Source organism: Hemitrygon akajei, chromosome 30, assembly GCF_048418815.1.
Source record: "Hemitrygon akajei chromosome 30, sHemAka1.3, whole genome shotgun sequence".
Classification (NCBI taxonomy): Eukaryota; Metazoa; Chordata; class Chondrichthyes; order Myliobatiformes; family Dasyatidae; genus Hemitrygon; species Hemitrygon akajei.
Window position 1 is genome coordinate 4713788 of NC_133153.1, and position 15844 is coordinate 4729631.

The window sequence follows — 15844 nt, forward strand, 5'->3', positions numbered from 1 at the left end:
AATAACCTACATTAACCCAAATGTCTCCTTCTCCCCAGACTCTGCATTCACCCCCACAGCTTGTTAAACTGAAGCACATGAAATTAGGGGAAATACACGGAACTGTGGATTAGAAAACAGATGAGGAACAAGCAAGCCCATTTTCAAGTTGAGAGGGTATCACCAGCGTTCACAGTTTAAACTGGGGACCAAGTTTAAAGGGGACCAAGTGTAATATATTCAAGATTGCTGAGTGAGAAAATACAGAGTCCGCTAGAGAAAATAGTGAATGGACAAAAACGTGGTTTAAAAAATAGCAAAAGCAGAATATCAGAATCAGAATCAGGTTTAGGTGGTTCATAGGGCCCATATGACCAAGGATAAGTTGTCTCGTTTTTATTTAGATATATCTCTGTATTGTGGTAAATGTAATAATGGAGAAGCTTCATTCATTCATATGTTTTGGACATGTCCGAGTCTTGGAAAATATTGGAAAGAAGTATTTCAAACTTTCTAGATACTTTTCAAAGTAAACTTTAAGCCTAATCCTTTGACCGCTTTATTTGGTATTGTTGGAGGAAAGGATATTATTTTGGAGTCATCTGACCTGCACATTTGGCTTTTATTTCTCTTACGGCCAGAAGGATGTTTTTGCTTAAATGGAAAGATGCAGCCCCTCCTACTCACGCCCAATGGTTACGTGATGTGATGTCACGTTTAAAATTTAGAGAAGATTCAATGTTCAATCCCTGAATCTGGTCAAGACTTTCAAACATTGTGGGGACCTTTTCTGAATTATTTTCAAAACCTTTGATTTGCTGTTAAAGCACAGAAGATGTTTAATTTTTTTTCCTTTTTTTTAAACTAATCAGCTTCGGTCTTGGTAGTGGGTTAGATTTTTTTATATAATAAAATTACTGTATTTCAATGTTATGAATTAATCAATCTGTATGAATATAGGGTAATGAGTCTTTATATGCGATTTAGTATAATGTACTGATATATTTTTTTTCTTGTACTCTGTATTCTTATATGTAAATTAATAAAATATTAGAAAAGAAAAGAAACAGGTTTAATATCACCAATATATGTTGTTTAATTTGTTGTCTTTGCGGCACCAGTACAATACCTAATAATAGAGAAAAACGTGAATTAAATAAGTAGTGCAAAAATAGAAATTTTTAAAAACAGTGAGGTGGAGTTCGATGTCCATTCAGGAATCTCCACTGGGATACCACCAACAAACACATCTTTCCTTCCCCCCACTTTCTGCATTTCACAGGGATCTTCCCCACGTGGCTCACTTGTCCATTCGTCCTCCAGACACTTATCCTTGCAAGTGGTACAGGTGCCACACCTGCCCCTACACCTCCTCCCTCACTACCATTCAGGGCCCCAAACAGTCCTTCCAGGTGAGGCAACACTTCACCTCTGAGCCTGCTGGGGTCATCTACTGTGTCCAGTGCTCCCGGTATGGCCTCCTGTATATTTGCCAAACACCTACGCTCTATCCACCAGAAGATGCGGGATCTCCCAGTGCCATTCATTTTAATTCCAGTTCCCATTCCTATATATCAATCCATGACCTCCTGTTGTGATGAGGCCACACTCAGGTTGGAGGAACACCACCTTGTATATTCCACCTTCATCCTGATGGCATGAACATCAATTTCTCAGACTTCTGGTAATTGCCCCCCCACCTCTCCATCACCATTCCCTCTCTCACCTGATCTCCTTGCCTGCCCAAACAAGAGAAAATCTGCAGATGCTGGAAATCCAAGCAACACACACAAAATATGGGAGGAACTCAGCTGGCCAGGCAGCATCTATGGAAAAGACTACAGTCAACATTTTTCCATCACCTCCCCCCTTTTCTTTCTCCCATAGCCTTCTGTCCTCTCCTGTCAGGCTCCCCCTTCTCCAGCCCTGTATCTCTTTCACCAATCAACTTCCCATCTCTTCGCTTCATCCCTCCCCCTTCAGGTTTCACCTATCACCTTCTGTTTCTCTCTCCCCTCCCCCCCACCTTTTAAATATACTCATCTTTTTTTCCTCCAGTCCTGCTGAAGGGTCTGAGTCCAAAACATCAACTGTTCTTTTTTCCATAGATGCTGCGTGTGTGTGTGTGTGTGTGTGTGTGTGTGTGTGTGTGTGTGTGTGTGTGTGTGTGTGTGTGTGTGTGTGTGTGTGTGTGTGTGTGTGTGTGTGTGTGTGTGTGTGTGTGTGTGTGTGTGTTGCTCGGATTTCCAGCATCTGCAGATTTCCTCATGTTTCTGATTCCAGTTCCCATTGGTAGGGGGGAAGAACCTGTTCCTGAATCATTCAGTGTATGTCTTCAGTCTTCTGTACCTCTTTCCTAATGGTAGCAATGAGAACAGGGCATAATCTGGGTGATGAGGGTCCTCAATGATAGATGCCACCTCTTTGAGGCGTCATGCCTTGAAAATGTCCTGGGCACTGTGGAGGCAAGTGCCCACGATGGAGCTGACTAAGTTTACAACCCCCTGCAGCTTACTTCTATCCTTTTTCAGTAGCTATCCCACCCCCCACCCATGATACAGTGATGCAGTTCATCAGAATGGTTCCACAGCACATCGGTAGGAATTTGAGAGTCCTTGGTGACACACTAAATCTCCTCAAACTCCTAATGAAATATAGCCACTATCATGTCTTTTTTGTAGCTGCCTCGATTTGTTGGACCCAGAATAGATCCTCAGAAGTATTGACACCCAAGAACTTGAAATTGCTCGCTCTTTCCACTTCTGATCCCTCTATGATGATTGGTGTGTGTTCCCTCATCTTACTCTTCCTGAAGTCCACAATCAGTTCTTTGATCTTACTGACGTTGAGTGCAAGGTTGCTGCTGCAACACCACTCAACCAGCTGACATACCTCACTCCTGTGCACCCTCTCGTCACCATCTGAAATTCTGCCAACGATACAGCAGTTGTAAACACAAAGTACACTGCAGATGCTGTGGTCAAATCAAATACAGTTGTTGTATCGTCAGCAAATTTATAGATGGCATTTGAGCTGTGTATCTAGCCACATAGTCTAGAGGTGCAGTGGGCTAAGCAGGCACCCCTGTGGTTCACCAGTGTTGATTATCAGCAAGGTGGCAATGTTACTTCCCATCCACACAGATTGTGTTCTTCCAGTTAGGAGGTCGAGGATCTGGTTGCAGAGGGAGGTACAGAGGTCCAGGTTCTGGAGCTTTTTGATCAGAACTGTAGGAATTATTGTGTTAAACGCTGAGCTGTGGTCAATAAAGAGCATCCTGACATGGGTACTATTGTTGTCCAGGTGATCCAAGGCTGCATGAAGAGCCAATGGGATCACATCTGCAGCAGACCTACTGTGGTGATAAGCAAATTGAGTGGGTCCAGGTCCTTGCTGAGACAGCAGTTAGTTCTAGCCATAAACTGCCTCTCAAAGCATTTAATCACCATTTGTTTTTAAACAAGCGATTGACAAATACTGGTGCTGAGAAGCAGCTGGATATCCCTGAATATGAGTCACTGAGAGTTGGTATAGCAAGGCATTAGGATGGTAAATAATCCAACAGCTTCTTTTGCAAGAAAGTTTGAGTACATTTGTCATACTACAATTATACAGAGCATTGGGGAAATCAGACCTACACTAATTCTGGACTGACCTGGGCTCTCTACCAAAGAAAGAACATGAATGCAGTCACACTGCCACAAATGTTCTACAAATCGATACCTGGGGCAACGTGGGAGAGATTAAGCCTATGTACTCTAGTATGCAGAAGGGTGAAAAGTAACCTAATAAAACGTAACAATTATTGTGGTGCTTCTCAGGGGAGTTGTTTTCACCTGCCCGGAGTTATCATTTCATACTATGGGTTGCCCAGTTAGGGTGGAAATGAAGAGATTTCTTCACCAGAGTGTGGTAAATCTTTGTAATTCTCCTCCTTCCCCCTCTCCCAAGAGGGCTTAGTCATTGAGTGCTTTCAGCGCAAGGATCAGTAGATTTTTGGATACCAAGAGAATCAAAGGATGCGTGTTGATACTGGCAAACGCTGCTGAGGAAATAATCAGCCATGATCTTATTGAATGTGCAGCAACTGCAAGGGGCCAAAGGAGCAAACAAAGCTTGTGTCTTTGATGTTCTTGTAACTTTGTTCAAGTTGCTGATAAGTAATCAAGGACTGCAGCCTTTCTTCATTCAACAGTGGTTACCTTTTATTTATTAAATCTGATTATACTCAAAACAGCAGTGAAGAAGGCAGCATTCAAAAGCATTCCTTATCCACTGGAAACAAATGATTCACACATCATTATCAAAAAGAAAAAAGTTATTTTGTCCATGAATCTGTTTTGCTTTTAGCAGAGCCTGAAATGTTTCTAATATTCCCAGATCTCTCTAATCATTTCATTGCTCACTTGGGGTTTGATTTGCTAAATATCAGTTTAGAAGAGCTAATTGATGCTCTTTAGATACTAACTAGATCTTCTGTAATGAGCAATAGCTTAACTTTTTAAGAAAGAAAATTTTAAACAGATGTTGTTTGTATTTTTTTAGAATTGCTGCTACTGTATTGGTTTTGTATATTTTGTTTTACTCATTTTCATACTGCAAAGCTGACAGGGTGTGGACCGAAATTAGGCTGAGATTGTAACAGCAGGAACTGTATTTTTTAAAAATTCATTTTGTCAGTTTTGATACCCTCTTTCTGCATTAAAATATCTAAAACAGATAAAAGAATTAAAGACCAAAAAAAGTATTTGTTGTCCTGCGTGTGTATTTTTCCCCAAGCTACAAAATAATAATTTACAAGAATGATGCTTTTAGTTGTTTATTAATGTTGCTTACAGTGAAAACTACAGAAGGAAAATCATATCCTGAGCAAAAACTGGAACAACATCACATCATGTACTGGTGCTGAAAGTGCAGAAAAACTGTTGCTATTGGAGATTACAAGCACGGTACATACAATTTATATTCTGCACCAATGGTGATCTAAAAGTACACCATTTTTTCAAAAGCCATTTATTAACTCTATTACCAGGACCTTAAATCTAATCTAGTAAAATCCTCTATCCTACCTGCAGACAAAGTAATGAGTGTAATAAGTAACACTCATCGCCAAAGGACTGAAGCACCAGAAGGTGCACACACATTTAAAGTGCGAGGCTTACCATGTCAAAGTGAAGCTCATTGAGATCCAAAAGGTTTAAAGAAAATAATAATTCACACTGGAAAAAACCTGAACAAACAGCCATCTTATCACACTATTTCTGACAGGTTGAATACAACTGAAGCAATCTGTAATGTACATGATGGGCTGCAAACTTAGGTGCCCCATAACACACAGACTCAAAAGGATGTTCTGCAATCTATTCTTTGCTCCTCCTTTGAGATGGAATGCCAGAACTCTGTAGTAATAATAACCCAAAGACAATGCCAGGTATTGCCCTTTCTCATCTCTGTCACCCTTCACACGACTTTTCATCTGGCCTATTTATACAAAGCCTACACAAGAGTATTGTAGATCAGTTGCAGGCATATCTTATAAACAGAAATCTAATGTCAGCCAACAACCAATGAAGAGAGGAAACACCTAATGGAGAAATTGCAGAAAGCTACTAAACATAGTTTGCACAATGCAACATGACAACTCCACCTTCATTACATGGACCCTCAAACAAAAGGAAATTCCTGTGATCAACATCTTAGGTAAACACTCAAATTTTAACAAAAGTGAAAATATTTTGCTGATACTGGATAAATTTCCCAAAGATCCATGATAAGATCCAAGAGCATTGTAGCAGAAGATGACAAAGGAACCACATTTTTTTTGCCTTGGGTGAAGGCCACTTGTCACGGAGGCTTTCCTGCATATTGATGACAATATAGACTTATCTGCAGAGTTTGAAGGGTTAAAGTTACACTGTCAACCTTCAAAAAGTTTTATCTTTGAAATTTAAAAAATTAACCGTGCTGCAAATCTCTTCAGAATTTCATCATTTTTGTTACTGTTTTAGAAGTGCTTTTGGATATCCATAATAATTAACAGTGTCTCAATGTAATAACCTGTCACAGAACAGTAGTCAAACCTTTCTGCCTAGATTTGAAAAATAGCCTTTAACAAGCTGTTAATTATAGACAGCAGGTCATCTGATAGTTTGTTGCTGAAATCTATTGCCCAAGTGATAGAGCAGTGTGTGGACATTTTACGTCTGTAAGCACAACAGAACTCTACCATGGTGCTGATCCAATTTCATGGCTGCCCTGTACAGATGGCTGACAGTGACCACCGCTACTCCAATATCAAGTTGTTATATTTGAACTCAGACCTTCCATATAAGTGTGCTAGGCCAGACTATCTGGAGTCTGAGAAATATTCTGGCAGCAATATTTTTAAATCAGGTCTATGCTCGGCTATATTTAGCAAATCTAATATTGATTCAGTTTATAAAACAAAGGGATAACCTAACTGTCTATTTATTTTAGAAACCCTAATAATCTCTTCAATGCAAAGCCGACACATACAGATTTGATTCAGGAGGATAAATTTATGCTGAACTTAATAAGTGAAATAGAAAAGGTGAAATATATACTGGGTTTTAAAAGAGATACATTCTAGAAATAAAGGTCTGTTTATCCAAATAGGCACAAGTCCACAGCTAATTAAAGATTGTATGTTAGGAGGAGGGAACCAAGTTGCTCAATGGGAAATCATTAATATATGGTACTAAGATTAACTAAACTACAAGTAGAAATATTTTAAATAATAGGAAGTGGATTTTCATATCCAAATTTAACTTGCAAGACTCATCTTTACTACCTAAAACTTGAATTGCACACTTACTTACTCAAAGCAAAAAAGGTATTTAAAATTTGTGAAAGAGCAGATTGTTCAGAGAACATCAATGGTGCAAATTCAAAGACTGCAATATGATGTTCTTTGTCAAGCATAATGAGATGTTTACAATACTGGATTAAGACAGCAGCATTAGTTGCTAGTTCATGATAAGCTGTTCTGTCAAAGGGCTTTCATGTATGCTGTTCTGCGAGTGCCAAAGCCAGAATACCGTATTTTTAATTTGCTTGTGCTTTTCTGGATAAGTAACAACTTCTTCTTCTAGGATGAAGCTTATCGGCAGAAAGCAGAATTCTGACTGATTGTAGACATTTAGTAGCAATTTATTTTGTGGATAATTAATAGTGCAGAACATTAACTTAGAGTTCACTTCACACATTTAATTTAAATTAATTTCCTAACAGGGAGATCCATTAAAAACTTTCCTCGAGAACTCAAATAATTGATTAATTATCAGTGTAACAACTGGCCTAAAGACTATTTTAAATGAGAATATCTACACAATGAACAATGTGCTTTGACAATTCTTTTAACATCCATACAGTCTACATCAACAAATATAACCGGAATACTGACACCATTACAACAAATCAATACAAGACCTGAGTCTATCATCATTATGATAAATGTTAATATTATTGAACTAAAGAGTTTGATGATTTTAATATCAGAATCACCTATATTTGCCATTCTCCACAAACGGCTTAAAACAATACAAATTAACACCACCCACATTATGATATGAATAGTAAGAAAATACTTTTCTTCTAATTTAAAATTTGTCTCTGAGGCACATTTACATACTCTAGCATAACCTGCATTTTAGTAAGCCTGACATTATAATTTCTTTGACCAACTTATTTAATTAGCTTACCTTATACTCTTGTCCCCAAACATTTGCACTGGGTTCTTTTTTGTAGCTTCCAGTTATTTTCTCCTCTGAAACAAAGATTTTGTGTTCCGATCTTGGGGCTACATGAATTTGTAGTTGAGGGTTCACAACTCTTGAACAGTAATGTCTCAGCCTCAAGTGATTACTAGAGACCATCTGGCAGGGAACCTCAAGTGAGTGGCTTCTTTGAAAGATGGGGCGTCTGCTTTGACCATGTACATTTTCCCTCTCGATAACTCCATTATCATTTATTTGGCACTCAGAGTGTTTAAATGAAGGCAAACATACTGACGTGCTCCTTATTAATTTGATATCTTGATATCGTGTACACCCAGTATTTAAAGAGCTCTGCTTAAATTCCTTTACAAATGATTCATGGTATATTTGTCCTTCCTTGGTCTCTGTTCCCAATACAAGAGATTTTTGGCAATTCAAATGCAGAATGTGATTCAAAGGTCTGTGCAGCTTCTTCATTTTACCCTGGCACTCAGAATCTTCTTCACCACAATCTAGTGCTCGACTTTTACCAGACTGGTGCCCGTTGCAGTAAAGTGGTTTAATATCTCTAACTTCGCTAGAAGAATAGGTTGGATTTGACAATCGCAGCCCATTAACTGCTGTTGCAACACAACAGGTACTTGTTTCTTTGGATTTTGAAACAATCCGATCTTCACTTTGAACTGGTTCCTGGGAGCAAGGAAGGAATCTACCTAGTGTGGAGCTGCCACTTGGACCTGTGAAAGGATCTGGGCTGGTCAGCGTGGCTGGAGGAGTGCTGCAAGGACTCTGCGGAAATATCACCAGTGATGAACAGCGCCTCAGCGGCACCTTCGATTTCCTCAACTTCGCTGATGATTTGGCAGGCAGCCCCGTATGATCTAAGAGTTCTTGGTGAAAAGGTATATTGGTGTTAAACAAAGCACGTTCACAGCTGCCCCTGTTACCAGACTCACAGTGCCTACTCGACTGTTTGGACTGTAGTGATATCTGCAAAGTGGAACTCTTTTTGCGGAGTTGATCATTGTTACTAACCTGCGGTATGAACAATGAAGAGCTGCGTTGCAGGATGCGTTCACTCTGTGATACTGTTGGCATCAGTACAGACTCAGGCGTAGTCAATTGATTAACATTCTTTCTTGACAGAGTCTCAACCGTCATACAAATGTTACTCTCCAAGCTCTCCCCTGAAACTTCAGACAGTGGGTCCGTGTTGCTCCTCCTGGTCGCAAAATGCAATCGCAAGTGGCGGGCCATTTTTTAAAAAAATGTAAAACAAATGTGGTCCTAGTTTGGAATGGATCCGAGCTGGTTAAAATCTCCTACTTTGCAGGAAAAGCTGAAGGCAAACATAGCAAGCAGCACAACTTGGGATACAGTCACCATCAGTAGCTGTAGATAGGCAGAAATAGCTGATGTGACAAGCAGCATTCCAATCATTATTGAACCATAACTAGTAAGCCCAGGAAGTTAGAAATATAAAACAACAAAATCCTTGATCGTAGGAATACCTCCAAGAAGTCTGAAAATCCATGAATGTCTGCAAAGTGCAAGGACAGTCCCTTCCACAGCGCTGAAAACTCAGCAACCTTTACAAGGAGCCCAGCTGCTGCAGAGCTTGAATTCCAGCCAACCTTGCTTCAATTAACTTGCATGAATGACTGAATCTGACCCAAAATAAACAATCTTCTTGCATGTCTGTCTCACATATTATATCTCATCCTCACCAAGCAGGGCAAGAATGTGGCACCACTCTAGACACTGTAGCTTTTACTGTTTCCCTTGCACTGAACCAACATCATATTTTTACCCCATAGTATTGCATTACAGGAAATTTCAGAGCGACATCCAGCACACTTCAGTACTGAAGGGGTTTCTGAGCACTACCACAATATTAAACTGCAGGGATATGGTAAATACGCTGGAAACCTCTACTAACAACTGCGAGAGACTCCATAGCTATGCACTAATAGTTGAACACAGTTTGCTTCTGTCAGTTCTTCAGTGCAAGAATTGGCTCGTGATAGATAATAATATTAGACTCACATTTTCAGTTCTGTTAAAGGAGGACACACTGAAACCCAACCATCAAGAATAGACACGATTTTAAGTAAATCTTGTCAGGAAAAAAAAAACAAAAACAGAACTATTATTAGAATCCCTCTGGAGTGAAATGCTGCTGATAGTGGACTGCGAGTACTTTTCAAGCCTGTTCGGTGCAGCTAACTATGAAAAACCTTTCTCTTCACACACAGAAATGCCACATCCTGACATTTGAAACTCATGGCTGTGCCAAAAGAACTACATTCTTTTCTTCCTGTAGCTTTCTGATCAGCTGCAGAGATTCGAAAGCACTGAATAAGTAATTTATTTTTATGTAGAAGCATTTTTCAAATGCTCTACCCTACATGTAATAATCATGAAAAATAAGAACAATTGTAACCCCAGAAATTATTCCTTTGGCACATATTCTTTATATGAACACTTCAGGCGAAGACCACAAATAGTTTGCAATAGGAATCTACAGCACAATTCTAAGATCAAAGTTTTACAAGAAAAAATAAATATTGAATGAGAAAGTTATCTTGGGTTTAATGCGTGCAATTAGAATATAAATTTAGACAGTTTCCACGTTCTTAACTTAATACCTTATTAACAGTATACCAAAGCCTGTAAGTTGCTATACAAAAATAATAGTTTATTCAGCAAAGTTGTTGAAATAAAATGTCAAACTTTTTTCAAAAAACAAACAAAGTGTTTGGTAATTCTATAATGACTATCCGAATGTCCTTTGGGGATAAAAGTGGCTACAGAAAGGAAAATGTGCTGCTTATAATCAAGCTGTAACAACTGCACCATTTTAAACAGATGCCGTTTTATAAAAATATTCTACTACTACACTGAAGTAGAACAGCCTGAATTGCACATAAAAGTTAAAGTGGTCCTGTGAGCTTTTTATTTTGTGCTCAGTCAGAAGGCAACCAATACTGCCAGCCTGACTAAATACAGCATCTGCTGCAGACAGAGGTTATTTCTTTGAAGGAAGGAATACATGCTTAAATACTATTTTTTAATAGAAATATTCTGGCTGCAAAAAATATAGATGTTTGGAAAGAGCAAAACCTTCCCTAGAAAAGGATCTACAAATCCAGAATAATCTCAGGTTTATTTTCCTGGAATTCTAGCCAGCCAAGCAGACTCAAATTTCTACGACAGACTAGCACAATTGTCTGATCATCAGACTGACAAAAAATATGAACTGCTTTTCTGTATTGCTTAACGTTGCACTGTCCGCAGCAAAACATGCCTTTTTAAAAATGCCAACATGATTATTCATTAATATCCTTATTTAAGTACCAATTGCTAAAATTAAAAGTGATTCAAATGGAACAGCACTCCTATGATTATTGCCACCATTTTGAGAACTGACAGCCGAACAACTGTTTTTGAAAGCAACAGAAATCCTAGAAACAGGCAATTTTCAATTTCTAACAAGCTCACAGACACTGATAAGCACAAAACTCACATAAAATTCAACATTGATAGTTGAATAATCGACGAGAATGTCTCAATTGTGATGTACTTCCAAACCGAGGAAGGGAAAATAGATCTAATATTTCATTTATTTAAAAAAAACTGGAGTTCAAGCCACCCAGTCCAATCGGCATCTCACTCAGCAAGCATAGGTGAAGATCTTCAGAAACACTTTCTACCTGCGCAGGTAACCAGCACAGGAACACTGACTGAAACTTAAACTATACAATGGGTTAGCATTGACTGTATCACTAACCAAAGGTATTTAACTATAAAAATAGAAAGTGCTGGAAACACTTAGTAGAGCGGGGACATCTCTGGAAGAGAAATGAAATGAATATTTCATTAGATCTGAGCTAAGGAGTGTTTCCAGCATTTTTAGTTCATGTTCAGCAACAACAGAGAACTGGAGAAACCATCTTCTCTGCAGCAAACCTACCACTATGAGACAAAGCAGGACTGACAATGTTCCATTCCATTTTAAAGCAAACTACCATTATGGCTTATACTCATAGTAATAGACACCATAGCAAACTTTCGTATTTGACTCAAGCCTGAAAAGAGATCTTTTATTGCTTCTTTTTCCAAACATTTCATGCAAAAAATGAAACAAGATTTTCTTCAGACATGAACTGCATTGGAATTGGTGTATTATTTTCACATGTACCAAGATACAGTGAAAAGCTTGTCTTGCAAAATACTTATACAGATGAAATCATTACACGGTGATTGAGCTAGAATAAGGTAAAACAATAACAATGCAGAATGAAGTATAAAAACCACCAAAACAGAGCAGCATAGTAAACAATGAAGTACAAGATCATAACAAGGTAGAGACCAAGAATCCATCTTATCGTACAAGAGATCCACTCAAGGCAACATTGAAAATGAAAGCAGGTTTTATCTACGTTACATATGGCAACATTTATGTTACTGTGGAGTGATTATTCTTGGTCGATACAGATTATACGAACTCACCAAGCGGTTTTCATCAAACACTTCAAAGAGAATCCGATGCTGCCTTGGCTGAACCTAGCAAAAGGTACAAGTATAAAAAATACACTCATTAAAAAGTACAGGAGTTTTTTTAAATATCATTGACAGTTTAACAGCATAAAATAAACACAATGGGTTCTCGGGTTTTAACCTTGCTACCCAAAACAGCGTTCATGAGCTTTCTCTATTATTCAAAAAGTATATACAGCAAAAAGAGTGCTCTACCTCCCCCAATAACCACCAACGCAGCCCGCCAGGCACCCCTGTCCCATATGTGGGGGGGAGAGGGAAGTCTGAAGATCTGACATTGGCCTGGTCAGACACCTCAAAACTTACAGCGTTGAGCAGTCATCTCAATCCTGAGGGGATATGAAGAAGCAGAAGGTGACAACAACGACCTTCTCAATTTCTGCCTCATGCCAAACTAATGCAATATCATGAGAACATTGCTAAAAATACTTCATCTATTCCTCAGAAAGTAGAAGGGCTCAATAAATTAAATTATTACAAGGCATTTTCAGTAACCAATTGATCTGAAGCAAAGCAACAGTAACACCAATAAGAAAACAAATATCTTCAACCACATCAGACATAATGTGCTCTTGACATCATTCTCAGAAAGGTTGGAGATGACAACAGATTCATAAGATCATCCAAAAGTATCAAACACTTAAGCAATTAAATACGAAAGGAACAGCAATTGTACTTGACTATTGGTAGTCTTAACAAACTCTTCTCAAATTGTCAGTCATAACTTTTAATTGGAAATCTGTTCTTCAAGCTTCCATGTACTCTTCCCCGAAATACAGACTTCCTCATAATAAACTTCGCAGTTATGTTGGTACCAAAAATGGGTGGCAACACTTATGGGCTTTTATTTTTAATGTTGCCTCGAATGGACCCCAGCACATCTTCAAATTGTGTTGGTTGTTAACACAAACGACACATTTTACGGTATGTTTCATTCCACATCTGTAGTAAGTGTCCATCTTACCTATTCATAGAAAGCCGCTCCCCTGTGCTAACTAGGGATTGCAGACTCCCGCTGGCTGCTGTTTGATGCTTGCACCAGCAGATGCCATTGTGGCACAGGTAGAGTATAAATCTTAACACAAAGTACACTGCAGACACTGTGGTCAAATCAACACGTACAAACAAGCTGGATGAACTCAGCAGGTTGGGCAGCATCCGTTGAAACAAGTTGAGTTTCCTGTTGACCTGTTGAAACAAGTCAACGGATGCTGCCTGACCTGTTGAGTTCATCCAGCTTGTTTGTACGTGTAGAGTATAAAAATAGTGCGCTGAAAACACCTGGTCTCTTTTATTGTGGACCAGGTCAGGGATGGTGCCATGGAAACAGCAGAAGTGTGCTACAGTAAGAGGGAGCCTGAGCACACACTTCAGTAAGTGTTTGCAACTGAGTGCAAGCTGAATGGTTTACTTAACGTTTAGTGTTTGTCTTGTTCTATAAATAAATGGGTAACTTACTTGTAGTGAGTGTCTTCTATCCCCACCCACTGAACCCCCGAACCTGACTTCACACAATTGGTGTTACGAGCAAGGTTCAGTGATTGAACAGAAGATTAACATGTGTAAAAGGAAAAATAAGAGCGGGAACCCCTAAGTGAGAAGTTTCGGGGTGGACCGACAACAGTGTAGGATTTAGGAGTCTTACCAATCTACTGGCGGGCCATGGGATGCTGGTAGACTGGTCAGACAAGCTAGGCTCCCATGGGACAGCATACTGAGTCTATACTTAATGAAGTAGGGTTTCCCGAGAGAAAGGGAAGCCAGGGGGATGCTTTCTGGTTGCCTGGCAGCCACAGCAAAGCAGAAGTACAAGACAATCTCACAGAAGAATAAAGAGATATACAAATTGAGAAACCAAGTGGAACTGCGATACCAACATTGTGTGATCATGGGGGAGGCTGCCCAGTCAGCTTAGACTCAGGCTACAGAGATGGCCTGTTGGCTAGTAAAGGTGCAGAAGTTAGCGGGTGCCCACAGGGATAAATGGCGACCGGAACCTGTTAAGGACCAAGCCCGGACGTTGAGCGGAGGTGACCCCAGCGTTGATGGGGGGATGGAGACAATTGGTGAGATAGTAAGGATGGGGAAGAGAGGTTAGAAGAAGGCCAGGGGCTTCCCCCTCCAACTGAGTGCCTTTCCGCCTGTGCAGCCATGCCAGTACCTTTGGTCACACAGTCCCAGAGCTGACAAACCCCTCCAGCCTCCGTGGAACAGGAGGCTGGGGGAGAGGAGCCACATGAGGGAGTGGGACCTGGGGAGGATTACGCAATGTATCTCACTGAAACAACCATCATCAGACTGTTCCCTGCTAAGGAAGAAGGGGAACCTCTGCCCATGTGGTTGCTGAGGATCTGGTATATAGGGAGGGGGTGCTAGAGTGAGTTTATCCAGCTGGGAGGTGGGTGTTCATGGGGAAAGGGTGTTCGATTAGCAATGCCCTGATGACGCTGCCCACTTCCCTCAGTGGTGATGAATCGCTGAAGGTATGAACGATAGCCTTGTGAGGAATGGAGCTCAAGGGAGGAAGGGACCAGTCCTTTGCCACTGGACTCTAATCACAGGGATCTATCACAACCCACCGGATAGTCAGAGGTTAACTTTGACCATGGTTAAAGCAGCAGTTCCCCGCTTAAAGGGAATGGTGCTGCCCTTATTGGGACCAGCGACGGGGGGTCCCAAGGACACCACCATCAAACTATTGGGAGGGATTAGAGTACATGGGGGAAGGTTCCCATAAATAGATGCACAAATTAGACAAGCAGGCTGTGGTTGGAGGGCCACGCGTGACCCGTAAGGAAAAGATTTTGGCATTGTTCACAGCCGGAGTCCCGAGCGGGTAGGTAAATGGGGTTCCTGCTCCTCTACGCCACATGAAGGGGACACTACCGGGGTAGAGACACAAGGAAGCCATTAAGGAAGAAGGGTCATTCTCCAAGACCTCCTCAATAAGGGCTCCTTCTGTCCTTCAGAGGATTCCTCACATTCCATTCGGGGTTCCCTATATCCCTCACTGGAAACTCCACAAAACCTACTGGCAGATCTTCAAGAGCAGCAGTGCTTGGGAAGTGGGTGATGCCTTCCACTCCACCCTGTAGGGAGGGGATCATTCACTCTCCACTCCCTATAATAAACTGTGAATGGTTTGAGTTAAAAAGAACGTTACATGAGGTGTGGCCACATATGAATCATTTTGAGTGAGAGTGTATGTGCATGCACTGTATAATGAGCAAGCACAAAGTCTGCCATGTGTTTGTTATGTCTGTAGTGGAAGGGTGCTTGAATTAATCTAAGAGGAAGATTTCCTTACTTGATGTAAAATAAATTTACAGCATGTTGTAGCTTAAGAAGAAGTCTAAGAAATTGTGTAAATGTACCTGTGTGGGGAGCCCCATCCACCCGCCTTTCCTTCCCTTCTTTTCTGTGGAACAAATTTATTGCGTATTAAATATTTGTTCCAAGTATTTTTCAGTTTATTTGTGAAGTATCAGAAGGAAGAAGGGAGCAAGCATAGATTATTGTTTTGTCTTATCTGTGTTTTCAGTTTGTGTATTCTTATTTCTTTGCTTTGG

At 40.2% G+C, this 15844-nt stretch overlaps 1 protein-coding gene across 1 annotated transcript in view; it reads right to left on the reverse strand.

Moving 5' to 3' along the window:
* Positions 1 to 15844, reverse strand: part of LOC140718660 (E3 ubiquitin-protein ligase NEDD4-like) — a 225316-nt gene that overhangs the window by 91850 nt on the left and 117622 nt on the right. Inside the window, exon 5 of the mRNA XM_073032690.1 lies at positions 12228 to 12281. Within this exon, the coding sequence (XP_072888791.1) occupies positions 12228 to 12281 (54 nt within the window). The remainder of the gene's footprint in view (positions 1 to 12227; positions 12282 to 15844) is intronic.